General features: G+C 45.2%; 1 protein-coding gene across 4 annotated transcripts in view; it reads right to left on the bottom strand.

The window, feature by feature from the left end:
- The window catches only part of EPB41L4B (erythrocyte membrane protein band 4.1 like 4B), a 160,132-nt gene that overhangs the window by 90,876 nt on the left and 50,625 nt on the right, over positions 1 to 18,631 (bottom strand). For all 4 annotated transcript variants that reach the window (XM_064379093.1, XM_021672136.2, XM_064379102.1 and 1 more), the window contains exons 3-7: positions 12,923 to 12,965; positions 12,018 to 12,096; positions 9,482 to 9,526; positions 7,554 to 7,606; positions 1,559 to 1,679 (exon numbers count right to left, since the gene is read on the bottom strand). In XM_064379093.1, coding sequence (XP_064235163.1) covers positions 1,559 to 1,679; positions 7,554 to 7,606; positions 9,482 to 9,526; positions 12,018 to 12,096; positions 12,923 to 12,965 — 341 coding nt within the window. The remainder of the gene's footprint in view (positions 1 to 1,558; positions 1,680 to 7,553; positions 7,607 to 9,481; positions 9,527 to 12,017; positions 12,097 to 12,922; positions 12,966 to 18,631) is intronic.

The following is an 18,631-nucleotide window of genomic DNA, read 5'->3' as shown; positions in this document are numbered from 1 at the left end:
AGAACATACTGTTAATTGACTAGAAAGACCACAGAACAGGCCGGGCACAGTGGCTCACGCCTGTAATCCCAGCACTTTGGGAGGCCAAGGTGGGTGGATCACCTGAAGTCAGGAGTTCGAGACCAGCCTGACCAACACAGCGAAACCCCGTCACTACTAAAAATACAAAATAGCCAGGCATGGTGGCGCATGCCTGTAATCCCAGCTACTTGGGAGGCTGAGGCAGGAGAATCGCTTAAACCTGGGAGGCAAAGGTTGCAGAGAGCTGGGATTGTGCCATTGCACTCCAGCCTGGGCAACAAGAGCGAAATTCCATCTCAAAAAAAAAAAAAAGACCACAGAACAGTGCTTATAATATGATCACTTAAGGAAACAAAACAATGTTGTTTTGTGTAGATACATATATGTAAATGCAAAAGGAAAAAAACTACAAACTGCCAGTGAGGGCTTCCTGGAGAGAGGACAGTGGGTGTGTAAGTGTGTGGGTGGCGTGGGGTGGGTGTACCATACCCTCAGATGTTTACATTGTTTCAGTGTTACACAATGAGAATGGACTAATGCCACCTTCCATTAAAATAGTCACAGGAGTTTTTCAGAATGATTGAGGGATAAGAAAAAGCCACGCTAAGCTCGAGTCCAAGGTGACCTGGAAGAGGCAGTGTTTGGGAAAGATGGGATGGGAAGGAGGAAAGGTTAACTAGGAAACCCATGAGAGAGAGGTGGCATTGATGGTCCAGGTATGAAAGCGGTGCCTGCAGGGGGAATGGAGGGAAAAAACCAAAAAGGATAGATGACACCGCTGGATTTAGGTATGATGATCACATTTCCTGAAATGTAACGCTGTACAACACATGGTCTGAAATGCGTATGTTCCTATTCCACAGGGTGTATTTCTAAAATGCTTGTTTCAGAAGGTTTACGCCCTGAGGTCCCAGAGATGCAGGTATGCCAGAGTGTCTGGGGTGCCCCGGGGTGTCACTAGGATAGTGGTGGCTCCCCTGGCTGCAATAAGCAAATCAGAACCAGGCTCTTTTGCAGAGAGAAAAGGAGTGTGATTGGGTTCTTGCTGCACATCTCTTAAAAGACAGCCAGCCAGGTGCGGTGGCTCCTGCCTGTAGTCCCAACACTTTGGGAGGCTGAGGTGGGAGAATCACTTGAGCTCAGGAGTTTGAGACCAGCCTGGGCAACATGGTGAAACCTCATCTCCACAAAAAATAGAAAAATGAGCCAGGCATGGCTCATTATAGGCACACACCTATAATCCCAGCTGCTCGGGAGGCTGAGGCAGGATTGCTTGAACATGGGGAGGTTGAGGATGCAGTGAGCCAAGACAGTGCCACCGCACTCTGGCCTGGGCAACAGAGCGAGGCTCTCTCAAAAACAAAAACAAAAATGATGACATGTGGGCCTCTGGAAAACAGGACTGACATGGGAGAGAAGAGCTGGAGCTGCAGTTTTACAGCCATCAACAAGCAATTCTACTGGTAAAGGAGTGTGACCGACACTTATTTATGACACAATAGATCTATCAGAATGCTATACAGTTGCATCAAGGTACCTGCACTCTTTCCATCTCTGGAAGATATCAAATTCCATCGCTTCTGTCTGATTTGGAATGAACCGAAACTCAGACACAAGCTCCGGTGTGTGTTCTGGAAGCTCGCACTCCCCAAGCTCCGCTGCAAGTTTCATAAAAGGGAGGAAAACAGGAGACATTGAATGCTTTCGGTTATTGCTGCAACCAGGTCCAAAGGCATTCTGCATGATTATAAAGCACAGGATCCCCCCTAATGTACAACTCTTTCCTTTCAGGAAGACTTAACTCTCACTCGGGTAGTCATATGTACACCCAAAATCCCCAAGAAGCATGCTAATGTCCTCCCTGTCGGGTGATACAGCATCATCTTAGTTATTACTGTCTTTTTCTCCACTGTTGTTCCACCCAGGGAGGCCCCAATTACATTTTCCCCATGAAGTGGTAGAACCCTGAATTTGCAATAAAAGGCAATTGCAGGGAACGAGGATCTGCCCAGAAACATCCATGTAACAAGGCTCTCGTTAAGGGGAGGTCAGAGCAGCACTTCAGGGTCTGCAGTGCTGGAGAGGATGGATCACAAATTCAGCACATGCAGCATCCAGGGGGAAGCAGGGAGGGAGGGAGGGAGCGGGAGAGAGGGAGGGAGGCAGGGAGGAGGGGCTCCAGGGCTGCAGGAGCAACTGCGGAAAGTCAGGCAGAACCTGGGAGGGAGATAGCTGTGCAGAAAGGAGGGAGGAGCAGCCACATGAGTGATCCCAGCAAGAAGTCCAAATTGTGCTGCAATCTGTGCTGCCCTTGCCAAGTGCCCCCACAGGACAGAGGGCCCGAGGATACAGGTGGCCCCCTCCTCCAGGGCATGATGAGGAAATCCACTCTCCCCACCCCTGCAGCTCAGGAAGCAGACCCCAGAATGAAAATGAATCCTCTGGAGTTCCCTCTAACACCAGGCTACACCCAGTGTGGGCCACACACCAGCAGCACTGCCATCCCCTGAGAGCTTGCCCAAAATGCAGAACCTGAAGCCCCGCCCTAGACCTACTCAAGCAAAGCCTGCCTTTTAACAAGATGCCCAGGTGACAGGCCTGCACATTTGTTGGAAAAAGCGCTGATCTCTAACCGTGGTTTTCAAACCTGGGTGTACCACAGAATCACCTGGCGGGCTGGTTAAAAACACATATCACTGGCCCCCTCCCTGAGTTTCTGAATCCCTCGGCCTGGAACCAGGCCTGAGAATTGGCTTTTCTAACAAGTCCCCATGTGATGCTACTGTGGCTATCCTGGAAAACACTGTAAGGACCTGTGCTCCACACATAAGATCCCACCAACTAACCAAGCAGTACATGCCTGAACACCCCCAGTGACTGCAACCCGCTGTGTACCCGGCATCCCTGTTCATCACCCCATGTAGGCCATGCCAGGCCTGGGCTTCTCAGTCTCCCAGTCCTATCTTTCAGGAGAGGGACTCCAGCTGGCTTGCAGGAGTGGAGAAAACATCCCTGTCCTGGTGGGTGCGGTGGCTTACACCTGTAATCCCAGCACTTTGGGAGGCCGAGGCAGGTACATCACTTGAGGTCAGGAGTTCAAGACCAACCTGGCCAACATGGCAAAACCCCAACTGTACTAAAAATACAAAAAATCAGCTGAGTGTGGTGGCGCAGGCCTGTAATCCCAATTACTCAGGAGGATGAGGTAGAAGAACAGCTTGAACCCAGGAGGTGGAGCTTGCAGTGAGCTAAGACCACTCTACTGCACTCCAGCCTGGTGACAGAGCTAGACTTCATCTAAAAAAAAAAAAATCCCTGTCCTCCCAGACGAAGCAGTAATACCAAACTCAGAGGAATGGTAGGAGGACTGTACCAGACAATGTACAGGGGACCTGGTGAATGTCTCCTCACCTGGTGGCAGCCCCTCGCCTGCATTCGCAACTCTGAACTGAGCTGTGGCCCTAAGACCAAGGGCCAGGGCAGTCTGGGTGTGCACACGCTTGGCACCCTGGACAATAGCACAAATGAAGACTCTGCTCTGGAAATATTTGCCCAGACAAAGTGGGGCTGGGCTCGCAAGGCCAGAGACCACCACTGACCTCTGTCCAAGAGGTCATGCTGAAATAGGGACCTGGCAAGGCTAGAGGGGCAATCTGGTTTGGGAGAGATTCCCTTGATATGAATCACCCTTCCCCCTGAACCCACAGTTCCAAAGTGAGGCAAGAGTCCTGCATTTAGCGGTGTTTCTGGACGAGACAAGGTCAATTGTGCATAGCACAGCAAATCCCACCCACTGACCAAACACTGAAGAAAGAAGCCACATGATGACAAGGTTTCCCTGATGTGTTCACACTGGGTAATGGGCCAGTGTCCCACCTCACCATTGCTGGACTGAAACAGGCCCCAATGATGCCTGGTATACCCAGACTGAGGTACCATGCCTGCCTTCCAAGAATCTGCTGGTAAAACCTGACGCTTCACTCAGCTCGCAATATCTGCAGCCAGGCCCCAGCTCTAGGAGACTGTGGAGGATGGTGGAAAACAGCTCAGACACAAGAAGGCTTGGATCCCAACTCATCATGATCTATCTGTGTGACCACAGGCAAGTCACTGAACATCTCTGGGTCTCCGATGCCTGATTTGTAAAATGGGAATTGTTACAAGAATGAAACAAGAGCACAGGCATGCAACAGAGGAGTGGCCTATTCGTTCTCCCTTCTTTTCCTTTTACCTGGTTTAATTTTCAAATCTACCACAAATTTAGATCCCAAAAGAGCACAGCCTCCCTGCAGGACCACTGTATCACAACTCAGGAGGCACCAAGGACAACCACAGCAAGACATGTCTTCAAGGCTCAAGCACAGGAGGAAACACAACCCTTCATTTTACTCAAACCCACAGAGATGCTCTAGTGATCCTCGGAGTCCGAGGCGGGCTGGCTCAGCTGTGGCTGAAGTGGGCAGCAGGCCATAGCATTTACTCATGGAATGGGGTTGGGGAGATGGGGCACGGAGGGACAATGTAACAAGAGCCGCCCCTTGTGTCTAAGTCTTCAGTCTTTTTCTTTTCTTTTTTTGAGAAAGGGTCTTACTCAGTTGCCTAGGCTGGAGTGCAGTGGTGTGATCATAGCTCTTTGCAACCTCGAACCTCAACCTCCCCTGGCTCAGGTGATCCTCCCAGCTCAGTCTGTAACTGGGATTACAGGTATGCGCCACCATACCTGGCTAATTTTTGTATTTTTTGCAGAGACGGGGTTTCGCCATGTTTTCCAAGCTGGTCTCAAACCCCTGGGCCCAAGCGATCTGCCCACCTCAGCCTCCCAAAGTGCTCGGATTACAGGCATGAGCCACCATGCCTGGCCAACAACTGTATATTAAAACCACACTGACGTGGCCAGACGCAGTAGCTCATGCCTGTAATCCCAGCACTTTGGGAGGACGAGACAAGCGGATTGCTTGAGCTCAGGAGTTCGAGACCAGCCTGGGCAACACGGTGAAACCCCATCTCTACTAAAATACAAAAAATTAGCCAGGTGTGGTGGCATGTGCCTGTAGTCCCAGCTACTCCGGAGGCTGAGGCAGGAGAACTGTAACATCCCAGGAGGCGAAGGTTGCAGTGAGCTGAGATTGCACAACTGCACTCCAGTCTGGGCAACAGAGTGAGACACCATCACAAAAAAAAAAAAAAAAAAAAAAAAAAAATTCACACTGACATGATTTCAGCTTGAATGGATAATTTCTCCAAGAAAGGCTCACAGACAGCTAACCTTATTCGTGTCTGCTCGGCTCTGGGGCAAGGTTCTGGTTCTACAGTACTGTGTTAAGTGTGGTGAGGGCTCCATTACAATGAGGTGGGATGGTAATACGTGTACCTCATCCTCTGATCTTTCAGGACAACGTACAAGCTTGCAATACTGTGCCAATGGCTTTAGGAGGAAACCTTTCCAGTGAATTAATGGCCTCGGGTCTGACATAGATGCTTCTGTCTCATTAACTACACCCTGACATCTAGTGCTGGGCTGTCAAGCCTGATGGTATGACCTCTGGCAGCTCAGGAACTCTAGCGTAGAGGAAAGCCACTTGCTAAGTAGGTGACTGGCCAGAGTGGAGAGGCCCTTGCCATGTTCTCCAAGCTATGCACGTCACAGCACTTGCCATAAAGACCATCATATCAGAAAAATACATACGAAGCACTGAGCATTGTATTTGGCACAGATGGCTGTAGATGACATTACCATCAACTCTACCACCAGTTTAAAGGCTCCGCCTTTTTAGTAGGGGTGGGATGAGGGGGTTTCTCCAACCTCATTCATTCAATTCACTCTGCACTTATCAAACATCTACTATATGCCAAGTCCCCATTAGATAATAAGAATCAAGAGTCTGGGTGCGGTGGCTTATGCCTGCAATCCCAGTGCTTTGGGAGGCTGAGGTGGGAGGATCACTTGAGGCCAGGAGTTCAAAACAAGAGGAATTAAATGGTGACTGGGGAATAGAAGTTTCAGGTAATGGGAACATCCTACAGTCATTAAAAACCATCTTTATGAGTGTAAACATGACAAAATACTAAAATATATACTAAAAATACAAAGTAAAAAAAATCATACAAAAATGTGCAGATGACTGATCAAAATCACATTTTCAAAAGTCCACTCAAAACTCATAGATAGAAATTCTGGTTGTCTGTGGGTGGTAGGACAGTGGGTTCCTTCCTTCCTTCTACTTGTCTAATTGTTGGGTTGTTGTCCCGATATTCTATAATAAGTGTATACTAATTTATAATTTGAAAAATCCTCTCAGTTCCACTTTTAAAAACTGGCCAAATACAAAAGTGAGAAATCAATTCTCATTATGGTATTCATAAATAATGACTAATTATGTATGAATATATCATAATCCATAATCTGACAGAAGCCGATGAACATGCTGGCAAATGAGTGCACAACATGTCTATCTGATGTACTAATGAAATCCCGGATGTGCAGTTACACGTTAGTATTCTCTTAATTAGTGTTAGAGACTTTAGCAAGTGTTTCTTATGCGTTTTGAACTACAAACCACCATGGCATATCACAGATAAACGGTCAACGCTGGCAATCATGCAGGTATATCTCTTACCATCCAGTTCCAACTCACATGTAAAAATACCCTTTCCACCCTGTCACCCCTGACATTAATGCTTCTAGCCTGACCTCTCTGAGCAAGCCACAATCAGGTACTCAAGAACCCGCTGGAGCTTCTAGAACCTCTTAGCCAAGGGGTCCAATGCAGACCATTTCCTCCACTGGAGCCCACCTCTTCTAATCTTTACCCATCCCCCGAAACAGCCTGAGAATCATCTCAAACTCCCCCCTCAACACCTAAGCCTAATCACCAAGTCCTTCTCCTTGTACTGCCAATGCTATTTCTTGGTGTGTGTGCAGGTGTGTATGTGTGTGCAGGTGTGTGTGCACGTGCATGCAAACCCCTGCCCTAGTCAGTTTCCTTTCCCCTCTATTACATCAGCACCTCCTCACTGTACTCACAGCCCCAGTCTCGGACCTGCTCCAATCCCTTCTCCCCAAACAGCCAACGTGGCCTTTCTAAAGTGCACATCTGGCCAGGCTTGCCCCCTCTTAAGACCTTTCAAAGGTGTCACTGTTGACTGCATGAAATTCCGTCTCTTCACATGAGGCCCAAGGTCATTCACCTGTCCAAATTCTTGAACTTCACTCTGTGGCGCCACTCAACTGCTGCTAACCTCTCTACACTTTCATGCCTTGGTTCCTGGATTCATGGTCTTCTCCTCATCCCCACAATGAGCGTTCCTTGTCCAAACCTCCTTTACGTCTCTGTTCCTGAAGGAACTGCACTGCACTCCTTGCTACTTCTTGCCTTCCTCACTGGACTGCAAGCTACTTGGGGACACAGACCACGTCATACTCATTTATATCCCCAAAGCTAAGCACTGGGCCTGGTATACAGCGGACACTCATTTGTTGAAATAAAAAGCCGTAACATTAAAAAGCTAATTACTACTAAAGATTAACGTACCTTGTAGACAGAGAGCAGCTAACTCCACAGCTGTTTCATAAGGGCATTTCAATCTTGAAAAAAATAAAATGAAATTAATTCTAAGTAGGAACTTAAGTACTCATAACCACACAAAATGTCATTAAAATCACTTTTCAAAAGGTAGCAATATTTGGGTAATGACTTGGATTCTTAGTAGTTTATATTTTTGCTGTCTACATTAAAGAATGTAACAAGCTGATTTGCACTACAAATTTCCCAAAGTCAATTCTCATCACAGGGCAAAAGAACCCCCTAGGTATAGTTTCTATCAGTCGTGTACAATTGTACTGAATTTGACAAGAATGGAAAAGTTTGGAAAATGGAAAAGTATTCCCTTTGCCTTATTATTTTTAAACATATTTTACATTTATTTTATCTTGATAGAGTACATGCATCTTTTAAAGCTGCCTTCAAATCAAATATTTCTTGAAACAAGGTCACAGTGTTAAAGATAAACACACAGACACCATATGGAATACTGCCAGGACGGCAGGATACACTCAGCATTCTACGTCTACCTCAGGCATAGCCATAGAAGGGTACTACTGCAAATTTAGTCATCTCATTCATACATAATATTTCAAATTTAGTTAGAAAAATAATAATGACATACATTGGTATAGCACTTCATAGTTTTCAAAGGCTTTTCATTTATATTATCCAATTTGGTCAATGCATCGAGTTCATAAACCTTTAGGATGGGTGTCTATCCCCCCAGACCCATCTCCCATTTTACAGATGAGGAACTCAGCGTTCAGGGGTCTTGTCCAAGGTCATCCAGCTGGAAAGGAGCAATGCCGGGACTAGAACACCATTCTGCTTTGAAGTACAAAGCAGGCTAAACTACATGTAAACTACAAAGTACTGTACCAATGCAAGGTGTTGCCATTAATATTTTTCCACACTGAGGACAATTTCTAGAGTTACACGGCCTTTAGTATGAGGAGCACGGTATGGAGAGAGAGAGAGAGACAAAGAGAGAGAGAGAGAGGAAGGATTAAAAAAAAGTACACACACTCATAATACACACACCAACCAAAGGTCTGTATTGCATGGCTGAATAAGGCAAATGTATACACTGTACAATCTACTTGTTCTATTGGTCTATGGAGTATATTTCACTGAAGTTTTTATAGCACATATTCTATAGAGAGTTTGCAAATTCGGAAATTACATTTTTAAATTTCCTTCAGATTATATTCAAAATCAGAATGTATGCTTGTCAATGTCAGGGGTTACTTTTTAGACTCAAATACTTAATTTTTCATGTAATAGAAAATATTCAATACATATGTTGAAAAATGACACAGTTATAAAAGCTATGACTGTTGAAACCCCCTATCTTTATGGTAAATTAATACTGCATGTGAAATCAACCACTTCAGTGCCAATGCTTCTTGTGCTCAAGGATCATTGTGTGTAGCCAGAGGCCTAGTATTTAAAAACCATTTTGAAGAGGAGAAAAGGAAGTGAGATGAGATGTCTGAAACTTTCTATTGGAATCAGAACAGAACCTCTTTCCATTACTTATATGCAGATGGTGATGAATGACACTTTTTGACTGTCCAAATACTTGTAAGTGTATACATACTAATAACGTATCTTGCTTGCAAATACGACAAAAGCCATTATGAATGGGACAGTGATGTGATCAGGGAGAGAGTTATTCCCAAATACACATCACTTAAGATATTAAATGGTCTTGGAAATGCTTCAAGCCATATAGTAATCATTTAAAATAGGATGATAATGACAGTGATACAAGTATTAGACTCACTTTACAATGCCTGGTGCACTTTTTTTGAATTTTGAAAAGGGAACAAGGGTAAAAGAGTTAAAACAGTGAATTATTTTGAAATACACTATGATCTATCCCGGGTTAAGAGTTAGAACAAAAACATACTTACTTTCCAGAAAGAATGTCATGCCTGAGTTGTAAAACAAACAGGTACCTGACAAACATATACAAAAGTCAACAGATAGTAACTCTTTCCCAGCCACTCCCAATCCCCAGTTTCCCATTGCAAACCCCACCCTACACACAGCATGGAATTTTGCATTGTAAAAAGGAGTCCAAATCAAATGAGAACTTCAGAGGAAGCACCTCCTCTTGGGTCTCCAGGAAGGCATCCCAGAACCTAGCCAGGAAGGTGAGTGCATGTGGGAAACTTGCAAGATACTTGTAGGATGGAGCATGAGACAGGGGAGGGTCCAATGACGGCCTCCACAATCCCCTCGGTGCTGGAGAGGAGAGCTGAACCTGGCACACGGGCATGCAATATGTCCACTAACCCAGGCAGGGTGGGGCCTGCGGGGTCTGGCTCTCGGCCAGCTCCACCAGCAGATTCCAGATATGCTGCAGTGGATTGTAACAAAAAGTTTGCAGCTGATTCTAGTCAAAAACTGCCTGGGGCTTCCCTGCCCCGCCCCCCATGCAGTGTAAGTGCAGACTCTGTCTTTCAAAACACAAAACAGGCACACACATACACACATAAACACAAAACAACAACAACAACAAAATCCCAGTACTGGACTGCAAATGGTTAAAAAACAAAAAATGAGAAAGTCGTCAGCAAATAACACGCGTGGGGTTTACTTAGGTAAAAAACAAACGTCTTGCTTAAATAAGAGTGGTATTTTTTGTTTTGTTTTGTTTTTTTACCAGGAAGACGTAGGCATCAGAACCAGTCACAATGCTTTGTAAAAACCAAAACTGCCTGTGCTCTGCTCCCTACGTACGGAAACAGAGTCCTACACACAAGAGTGGCCCCCAGGAATCTGAGCTGTTCAAAAGCTTCCCAGGTGTTTCTGATTCACACAACCCAGGTTAAAAACCACCGGCTTTGATGACAGCTAGAAGCAGCATTCATAGAGGACTCTGAGGAGCAACACTAGAATGATCGTTTGCCAGAAATCAAGGAGGTCGAGGGTGTTGAAGGTTCTAGTACATTCCAGAATGTTCCTGCTTTCTGATAAGGGCTTGGCCACCACTGAACTTCACTTCTGAACATCAGGACACCATCTTGTGTACTTATTTCACAGGAGACACCGTATATGGCCAGAACTCTTGATACCTATAGGAAAACCTAACCATAGAAGCCCAGCAGGAGCCTGGGTAACAAAACCCTGTCTCTAAAACAAAACAAAACAAAAATTAGCCAGGCCTGGTGGCATACACCTGTGGTCCCAGCTACTAGGGAGGCTGAGGTGGGAGGATCACTTGAGCTTGGGAGTTTGAGACTGCAGTGAGCCATGATCACACCACTGCACTCCAGCCTGGGTGACAGAGTGATACCTTGTCTCCAAAAAAAAAAAAGCCCAGCGGAAGCCCAGCAGTCCCTTCCTATGGGGGAATGGTGATAACCAGTCAGTCTTGAAGATATTACTTAGGGGTCATCTCCAAGCTAGTGGCCACCACCATGAACCACCCAGCAGCCTACTTGTCACCACTGCAGTCCATCACACAAACAACGACAAGGAGGCTCTGGGGACATCAAAAGCAGAAAACGGCTTTGTAGAGAATTTCACTGATGGAAGAGAGGCTGGAGGGAAACTCCACATTTAAAAGGTTACTCAAATTTTCTTTCTCTTTTTCCCTCTTTCTGAAGTCCAAGACATAGACATAGCCAATCACAACATAAAAGAAATTCAGGCCAGGTGCAGTGGCTCACGCCTGTAATCCCAGCACTTTAGGAGGCCAAGGCAGGCGGATAACTTGAGGCCAGGAGTCCAAGACCAGCCTGGCTAACATGGCAAAACCCTGTCTCTAACCAAAAATACTAAAATTAGCAGAGCATGATGGTGTGCGCCTGTAATCCCAGCTAGTCAGGAGGCTGAGGCAGGAGAATCGCTTGAATCCAGGAGGTGGAGGCTGCAGTGAGCCAAGACCATGTCACTGCATTCCAACCTGGGCGACAGAGCGAGACTTTGTCTCCAAAGAAAAGAAAAAGAAAAAGAAATTCAGGGGAGCTAAAAGATAACACGAAGGGATTTTAACAACCTTGCTGCAATTACTTTAGTTTTTTTCTTTAAAGAGGGTTCCTTACATTATAACAATCAAGAGAATATTTTGCAATTCCTTAAAAAATAAGATGGCGATTTAGGACTGACAAAGGCTTTTCCAATATTTGCCTTCCCTTTTTGTAGCTGAGATAAAAATAAAATGCGACAGAACAACCAATCAATTTACCCAGGGTCCAAGAAAATAGAAGTGTGACAAGAAAATGTGTCTTCTAATTTCTATCCACTCAGAAAAATGTCAAATTAAGCAAAGTTGTGGATTTTTAACGGAATACAGAAGCAAAGGAAAAGTACTAACATCTCTTGCTCAGAAATAGAAAGACAGCAGACAGAAGGGGAGGCAGACCCACAATTGGGAAGAGCCATAAATGACATGTGAGGCAGGTGGTACTGGACGGGAGCTTGTTTCGCATCATGGCCTACCTTGTAAACTCCTCACGAAGGTTGTTTGGTTCTGAAGAATAGTATTTAACTCGAAAGTGCAAAGCATAAGCAGGTCCAACTAAACATTTGGAGACAGAAAGTTGAAGATGTTTTTCCCCCAGTTTTGGAGATCACAGAATGGACAAAAGAAAAAGCATGTTAAATCTATAACATTTAGCATGACATCAGGACAGACTGGGCATGTGACGCTAGTAAATTCCTTTCAGTCTTCATCAAGGAAACTGAGACGGATGGACTTTTGTATTGACTTAAGATAGTTTAGCTAGTAACCTTATTCTGGGAGAAAATCCTAGTGATCTAGATGGATTACTAAAGGCTGACATTTTACTTTCACCCCTGATGCCACAATACTCCAAACTGATAGCGAGTTTTTACAAAGTACAAAGCCTAAAGGAAAATGATGTAGAGTGCTCTGTTATCTAAAAATACTTTAAAGTACTTTTAAGAGAATATGAATTTTAAAAAATTACCCAAGCATAAACATTAAAGAAATGTGGTTACCACACCTGCACAAAGCTGTAGCAGACTATCAAAGATCCCTCCTACTCTCTCATCTTGAGTCTATGTTGTAACTCATTAGAAAGTAGATATAATAGGTGTAAAGTTGACTTTCTGAATAGCAGATTAATCAGTTCTCATTGGTAGAGGCGTCTGATTTCAAATGAGAGCACAGTCGGTTTTTCAATACCCACTAAACACTTTTATTCAGATTTTAAACTCTCATCTTTGGCTAGCCTTAAGAAATTAAAAATCTTCCACTTAATACTGAATTGATTTTAAAATGCTTCCAAGTTCTAATGAAAACATAACACCTCAAAACACTGGCAAAGGAGTTTACTCTTAGAAAAAAAAATAAATGTGTGGGCTAAATTCTGCTTACTTACTTTTCATCTGCTTTTTTATGGGTTTGGAATGATCCAGCCAGTGCTGAAAGAAAGAAAGAAAAAGTTTCTTTAGGAATAGTTTTATCAGCAAGTTTATTCAGCCCTCACAGTTACCCTCCTCTAAAAACTTTAGTAATTCTACCCATAGAAACCAGGGTTTGGATCAGTTCATGGGTTATCTTAGGCTGGGAATCTGCAAACTGCTTGGGATGGTATAAAAAATTCGACGTTTATGCATATTTGTGCATTTTTCCAGGGAGGGGAATCCCTTGTTTCTGGAAGTTTTACAAAGTGGTACCTGAAAGAACATAAAACCCCTTAACAAACTGATCAGCGGAACCACCAACTACCTTTTCCTTCTGAGTTTCTCAAGTTATAGCCAATCTTCTCCAAGCATTCCAGGTCTGCATTAATCTAGCAAAAAGTACAAGCTACGTTGCCAATAATCTCTGATCATACACTGGTCTTGTAGTTGTCGCCCTAAACTCTTTAAAGTACAGAACCAAAATTCACAACCCCTTTATTCTTTTGCCAGGAAAATCAGCCACACTGCAAATGCAAAGGCGGGCAAGGATTTGCCTCAGATCATTTTGCTCTGGTCAATGAGGGCATTTTAACATCCTCTAGCTTTGACCAAAAGAACTGCTTCAGTCTTATCTAAGGAGATTACAAAACCATCTGCCTCATATAAAAGTTTTCTATGAAGTCAAAGTCGTTGATATTGCACTCCAGAGGAGCCTCAGCCACTTCGCTTCCATGGAGAACTACATTTAGGAACATATACTGAGCCCCTCTGTGCAGACGTCAGCTCCTGGAGCCCAGGAACTGTGCACTTAATTGTGACTGTTTCCTGTGCCAGGCACAAAGTATGGCACCCAACAGGCCCCTGTTAGATTCCTTTTTTTTTTTTTTTTGAGATGGAGTCTCCCTCTGTCCACCAGGCTGGAGTGCAGTGGCATGATTTCAGCTCACTATAACCTCCACCTTCCAGGTTCAAGAGATTCTCCTGCCTCAGCCTCCTGAGTAGCTAGGACTACAGGCGTATGCCACCATGCCTGGCTAATTTTGTATTTTTAGTAGAGATGGGATCTCACCATGTTGCCCAGGCTGGTCTTGAACTCCCGACCTCAGGTGATCCCCCCATCACCACACCCAGCCAAGATTCTTGATAAACAAATAAATGTTAAATAAAAATTATTCTTTTTAAGTAAGGCAAGTAGGGACTGTTCCCATCACATTATGTGGACTCAGTACATGCTGGAACTTCCCTGTTAAAAAGACAGCTGGGGGTGACACAGGCAGACTGGGCTTCTCTTTAGTTATACAGAGGCAGAGGCCATTCTGCTGACTGCCAATGGGCTTCCAGACACACTCACGCTCTGCACAGTCTAATAATGAGAAGGGCAGGACTCTAGTGGTACACTGTACTCCACGCCTAACCAAAGAGGCCATTATGACTGTGTGGGAGGAGGGGGATAAGGAAACACAAAAGCAAATAACAGATCATTTATAATACAATAAGCTGTGGGTAGTGCAATGGAGATTGTGGGCTGGGGGCTTTTGTCATCTCCACTCCTGGCTAGGCAGCCATGTAATGTCACCATGGCAGGATGCGTATCTCAGAAGCACACGTACGGGATGCTTTATCTCACTGTCAATAGCTTTGAATTAGAAAGGACCTAAATGTCTATCAACAAAGACGGGTTAGAAAATGGTCCATCCATATAATGAAATACTACTTAAAACTCACATAGGCCTATATTTATAGATGTGGCAAGAGATCCGCGGCACAGTGTTATGTGAGAAAAAAAATCAAGTGGCATCTCATTTTTATAAAATTATTATTTTCTATCTAGATATGTCCAGAAGGAACTGTAGAGGTTATTTTTGGATGGTGGGGCTGTGAATGTCATTTGCTTTCTTTTTACCTTGCCGCATAATTTTTTATTTTAATGAGAATATTGGTTTTAGGGGGTGAGCTGGGTTGTCATGTCCACATTCATTTGTTGTTTTATGAGTTCGCCTCATGAGAATTAGATGCCACCAGGGCCCTCAAACAAGCTGAAAACCCCCAATTCTGGCCCTTGGAGGGTACTGACACAGACCTGATTTAAGCCCAATATTTACTTTCCTACCAAGTATCATGCTAATGGCTATGACTAAACCTGTTCTTCTCACTTCCAAAAGAATTCACCACTCATCCCCTAGTCTACTTGGCCCATGAGAGGCTTGACGCTTAAAGGAGCTTGTTCCATTTCTTTCCTTGGTCAAGTCTCCTTACCATTATTTTGAGTAGAACAAGTTTAGGCCTCCCTTTCCTCTCCCTCTGCTGTCAAAGTCTCATCTTGAGCCAAGCCCAACTTGTGCGGTCTCCTTGGCTGTGGTTTTCAACCCTGGCTGTGTATTAGTATCACCAACACTTGAGGAACTTTGAAAAAGTCAAAACCCAGGTTCCACCCAAGACTCATTAAACAGAATCTCAGAGCATCAGTTTTCATACACGCCTCCAGTGTGCCCATTAAATATTTTGTAGTGAGTTTTCCACGTCCTCTCCTCCCCAGGAAGAGGCTCTGATGATCTTGGAGATCCTGAAACAGCCACAACCCCTTCTCAAAATTGCTGTTTGGGCTCTGCAAAATCTCAAGCAATTTCAGGTTTTACAGGCTAGTCCAAGAGGTGAAACCGCCAAACATCTATGGCTGGTGTGCACTCACAGGGAGACCACAGCCAGATGCTAGTAGGAGGCAGCTGACTGCTTTGCCCTCAGGCCACACTGCAAAAAAGGACCCCCCTCAGCCACTGCAGGCAGGGCTTCCTGCTCAGCCTCAGAGCCCTACCCAAAGTAGGACCTGCCAGGACAGTTGCCTATGAAAAGTCTGGGGCTGGTGAAGCTGAGAATGGAATCAGAAATGGCTTCCTCATTTTAAAAGCTCCTTGAGCACTTGGTGTTCGGATCAGGTTTTGCTTGCCTGCATCAGAGACAGTAAGAAACCCAGTCACAATCCTAAAATGAGAGATGACAAAACCTATCTTGTATCCAACCAGTTCAAAATGATCTGACTTCCTTCTTCGCTGCAGGGGCCTTCCAGACTCTGATCACTCCTATTTTATCCCACAAGCCCACCTTGTGACATGAACACTGGAGCAATGAAAGCCCAACGTGGCATTTAGTAAACTGTCTCCTACGCTCAGCTTTGAGGACTGTATTCAACAGCAGCGGGACCTGTCTTAGATGTTCACCTGTGTCCTGGCTAAATATAGCCATGCCGCCTGTGGGTAAACGCCAAGGCAAATGGCTCTGGCCCTCTTACCAGACCATTAAACCAGTCATTGGAAACAGATAGGTGCATTTCTGAGTTCAAATGGCAGGATTATTTTACTCAAACACTCTAGTGAGTGTTAGAAAGGTGGTTTCTAATCTGAATTTCTCATCCAAGTCCATCTGGCAAAATCCTTTCCATAAATCGAGATGTGTGAGATGATCTTGGCAAGGCCCATCTGTTCCAACAGTACATCAATTCTGCAAATATGACACCCATAAGGCTGGTCATAGAATCTAATCATCAAAAATCTACACGGGAGCATTGGAACTACAAGCCCTCAGAGGAGCTTAGGGGTTGAAGAACATCTAATAACTCTCTGCCGGAACACCTCCTGAGCCTTCACCATTAAGTCTGAGTGATGGAACTCATAACGGGATTTCTAGTACCTGTAAATTTTCTTGGCTTATAAAGAGTATCTAAGCCAGGGACGGTGGCTCACACCTGTAATCTCAACAATTTGAGAGGCTGAGGCAGAAGGATCATCTGAGCCCAGGAGTTTGAGATCAGCCTGGACAACACAGCAGGACCCCATCTCTACAAATTTAAAAATATATATATAGCTAGGCATGGTGGCATACACCTGTAGTCCCAGCTACTGAGGAGGTTGAGGTGGGAGAATTGCTTGAGCCCAAGAGATCGAAGCTGCAATGTGCTATGATCACACTACTGCACTCCAGCCTGGGTGACAATGAGACCCTGTGTATATTAAAAATAGGCCAGGCATGGTGGCTCACGTCTATAATCCCAGCACTTTGGGAGGCCAAGGCAGGTGGATCACTTGAGGTCAGCAGTTCAAGACCAGCCTGGCCAACATGGTAAAATCCTCTCTCTACTAAAAATATAAAAATTAGCCAGGTGTGGTGGTGCGTGCCCATAGTCCTAGCCACTTAGAAGGCTGAGGCAGGAGGGTCCTTTGAACCAGGGAGGCAGAGATTGCAGTGAGTCGAGGTCACACCATTGCACTCCAGCCTGAGTGACAGGGTAAGACCCAATACACATATGTGCGTATACATAGTGTTTAAATTAGAGCTGAAAGGAGTCTGAAGAGATAATCAAATTGTACCCAAAGGATGAAAAGAGAAGGAGATGAATGTCTTTGGAGTTCACTGTGTCACATCCATCCCCTGACTAATGCCAGGGTGTGGGAGGGGCAGCCTGATAAGAGGTGGAGCTGGAATTCAAACGCACAGCCCTATCAGTGTCAGTACTCAGTACTCCAGGTTTCCACACCACAGACTACCTTCAAGTGTCTTCTCTGCCTATGGGGGATCTTTCCTCCTCCCCATCAGGATGAAGCCCTATAAACTCATTTAACACCAGCTATCTGCTGGTGTGAGATGATTTCCTTGGAATCATCTAAATCAGTGGTGGAGATCCCTTTAGCAGCTTCCCATTCAGCACCAGTATTTGCACATGGGCAGGAAAACATTCGCCCTCCCTCCCAGTATTCAGAGACAGGCTGTGGAGAAGCCTGTGGCATTTCTTTTTTCTTTTCAATACAGAGTCTCGCTCTTTCATCCAGGCTGGAATGCAATGGCACCATCTTGGCTCACTGCAACCTCCGCCCCGTGGGTTCAAGCAATTCTCCTGCCTCAGCCTCCTGAGTAGCTGGGGTTACAGGCACGTGCCACCACACCCGGCTAATTTTTATATTTTTAGTAGAGACGGGGTTTCGCCAAGTTGGCCAGCCTGGTCTCGAACTCCTGACCTCAGGTGATCCACCCACCTCGGCCTCCCAAAGTGCTGGGATTACAGGCATGAGCCACCGCACTAGGCCCTGTGGCATTTCTTGAGTCTAGTTTACATTTCTTTGGACCACCATGCAAAGAGGCAGAAGATCAGGGCTCAAGTTGCGGCTCTCTGCCACTCACGTGGTGTACGGCCACAAGCAAGGCCCTCCAACCCACCTCTCAGCCCTGGCTCCTGAGCCTTAGCTTCAGCCCCTATGAACAGAACTACTCCCCAAGCACTGTCTATGGAAACTGCACTGGACCAAATGGGTGGAAGGAAGGTGTTTTGTTTGATTTCTGGCACTCATAACATAGAACCCACTCTTAGCATTTATACTCTATGATGTCCCTGCTAGGTATACCTAGTAGTCACTCCTTTCTTCTTATAATTACATCTGCGATGGCAAGAGTACCCAATAGTGTCCACCCAAACGACAAATGTGATGACATTCCGAACAATCATAAGAGCAAAGTCAAAGAAGCCACAAGAGTCCCTTTAGTGGCCTCTGAGCCCTCCTAGCAGGCGCCCTATCTATGTACTAACCTCACTATAGGGCCCTGCACCTCTTATTGCCAGATTCTAGGCTGCTGCAAAGGCCAGAGGACAAACATCTGACAAGTCTTGAGACAAAGGTCAAAATTATCTATTTTGGATT

The sequence above is a fragment of the Aotus nancymaae genome, unplaced genomic scaffold (genome assembly GCF_030222135.1).
Source record: "Aotus nancymaae isolate 86718 unplaced genomic scaffold, 86718_ANA_hifiasm-v0.15.2.pri h1tg000003l, whole genome shotgun sequence".
NCBI lineage: Eukaryota > Metazoa > Chordata > Mammalia > Primates > Aotidae > Aotus > Aotus nancymaae.
This window is presented reverse-complemented; position numbering and strand designations above follow the sequence as displayed.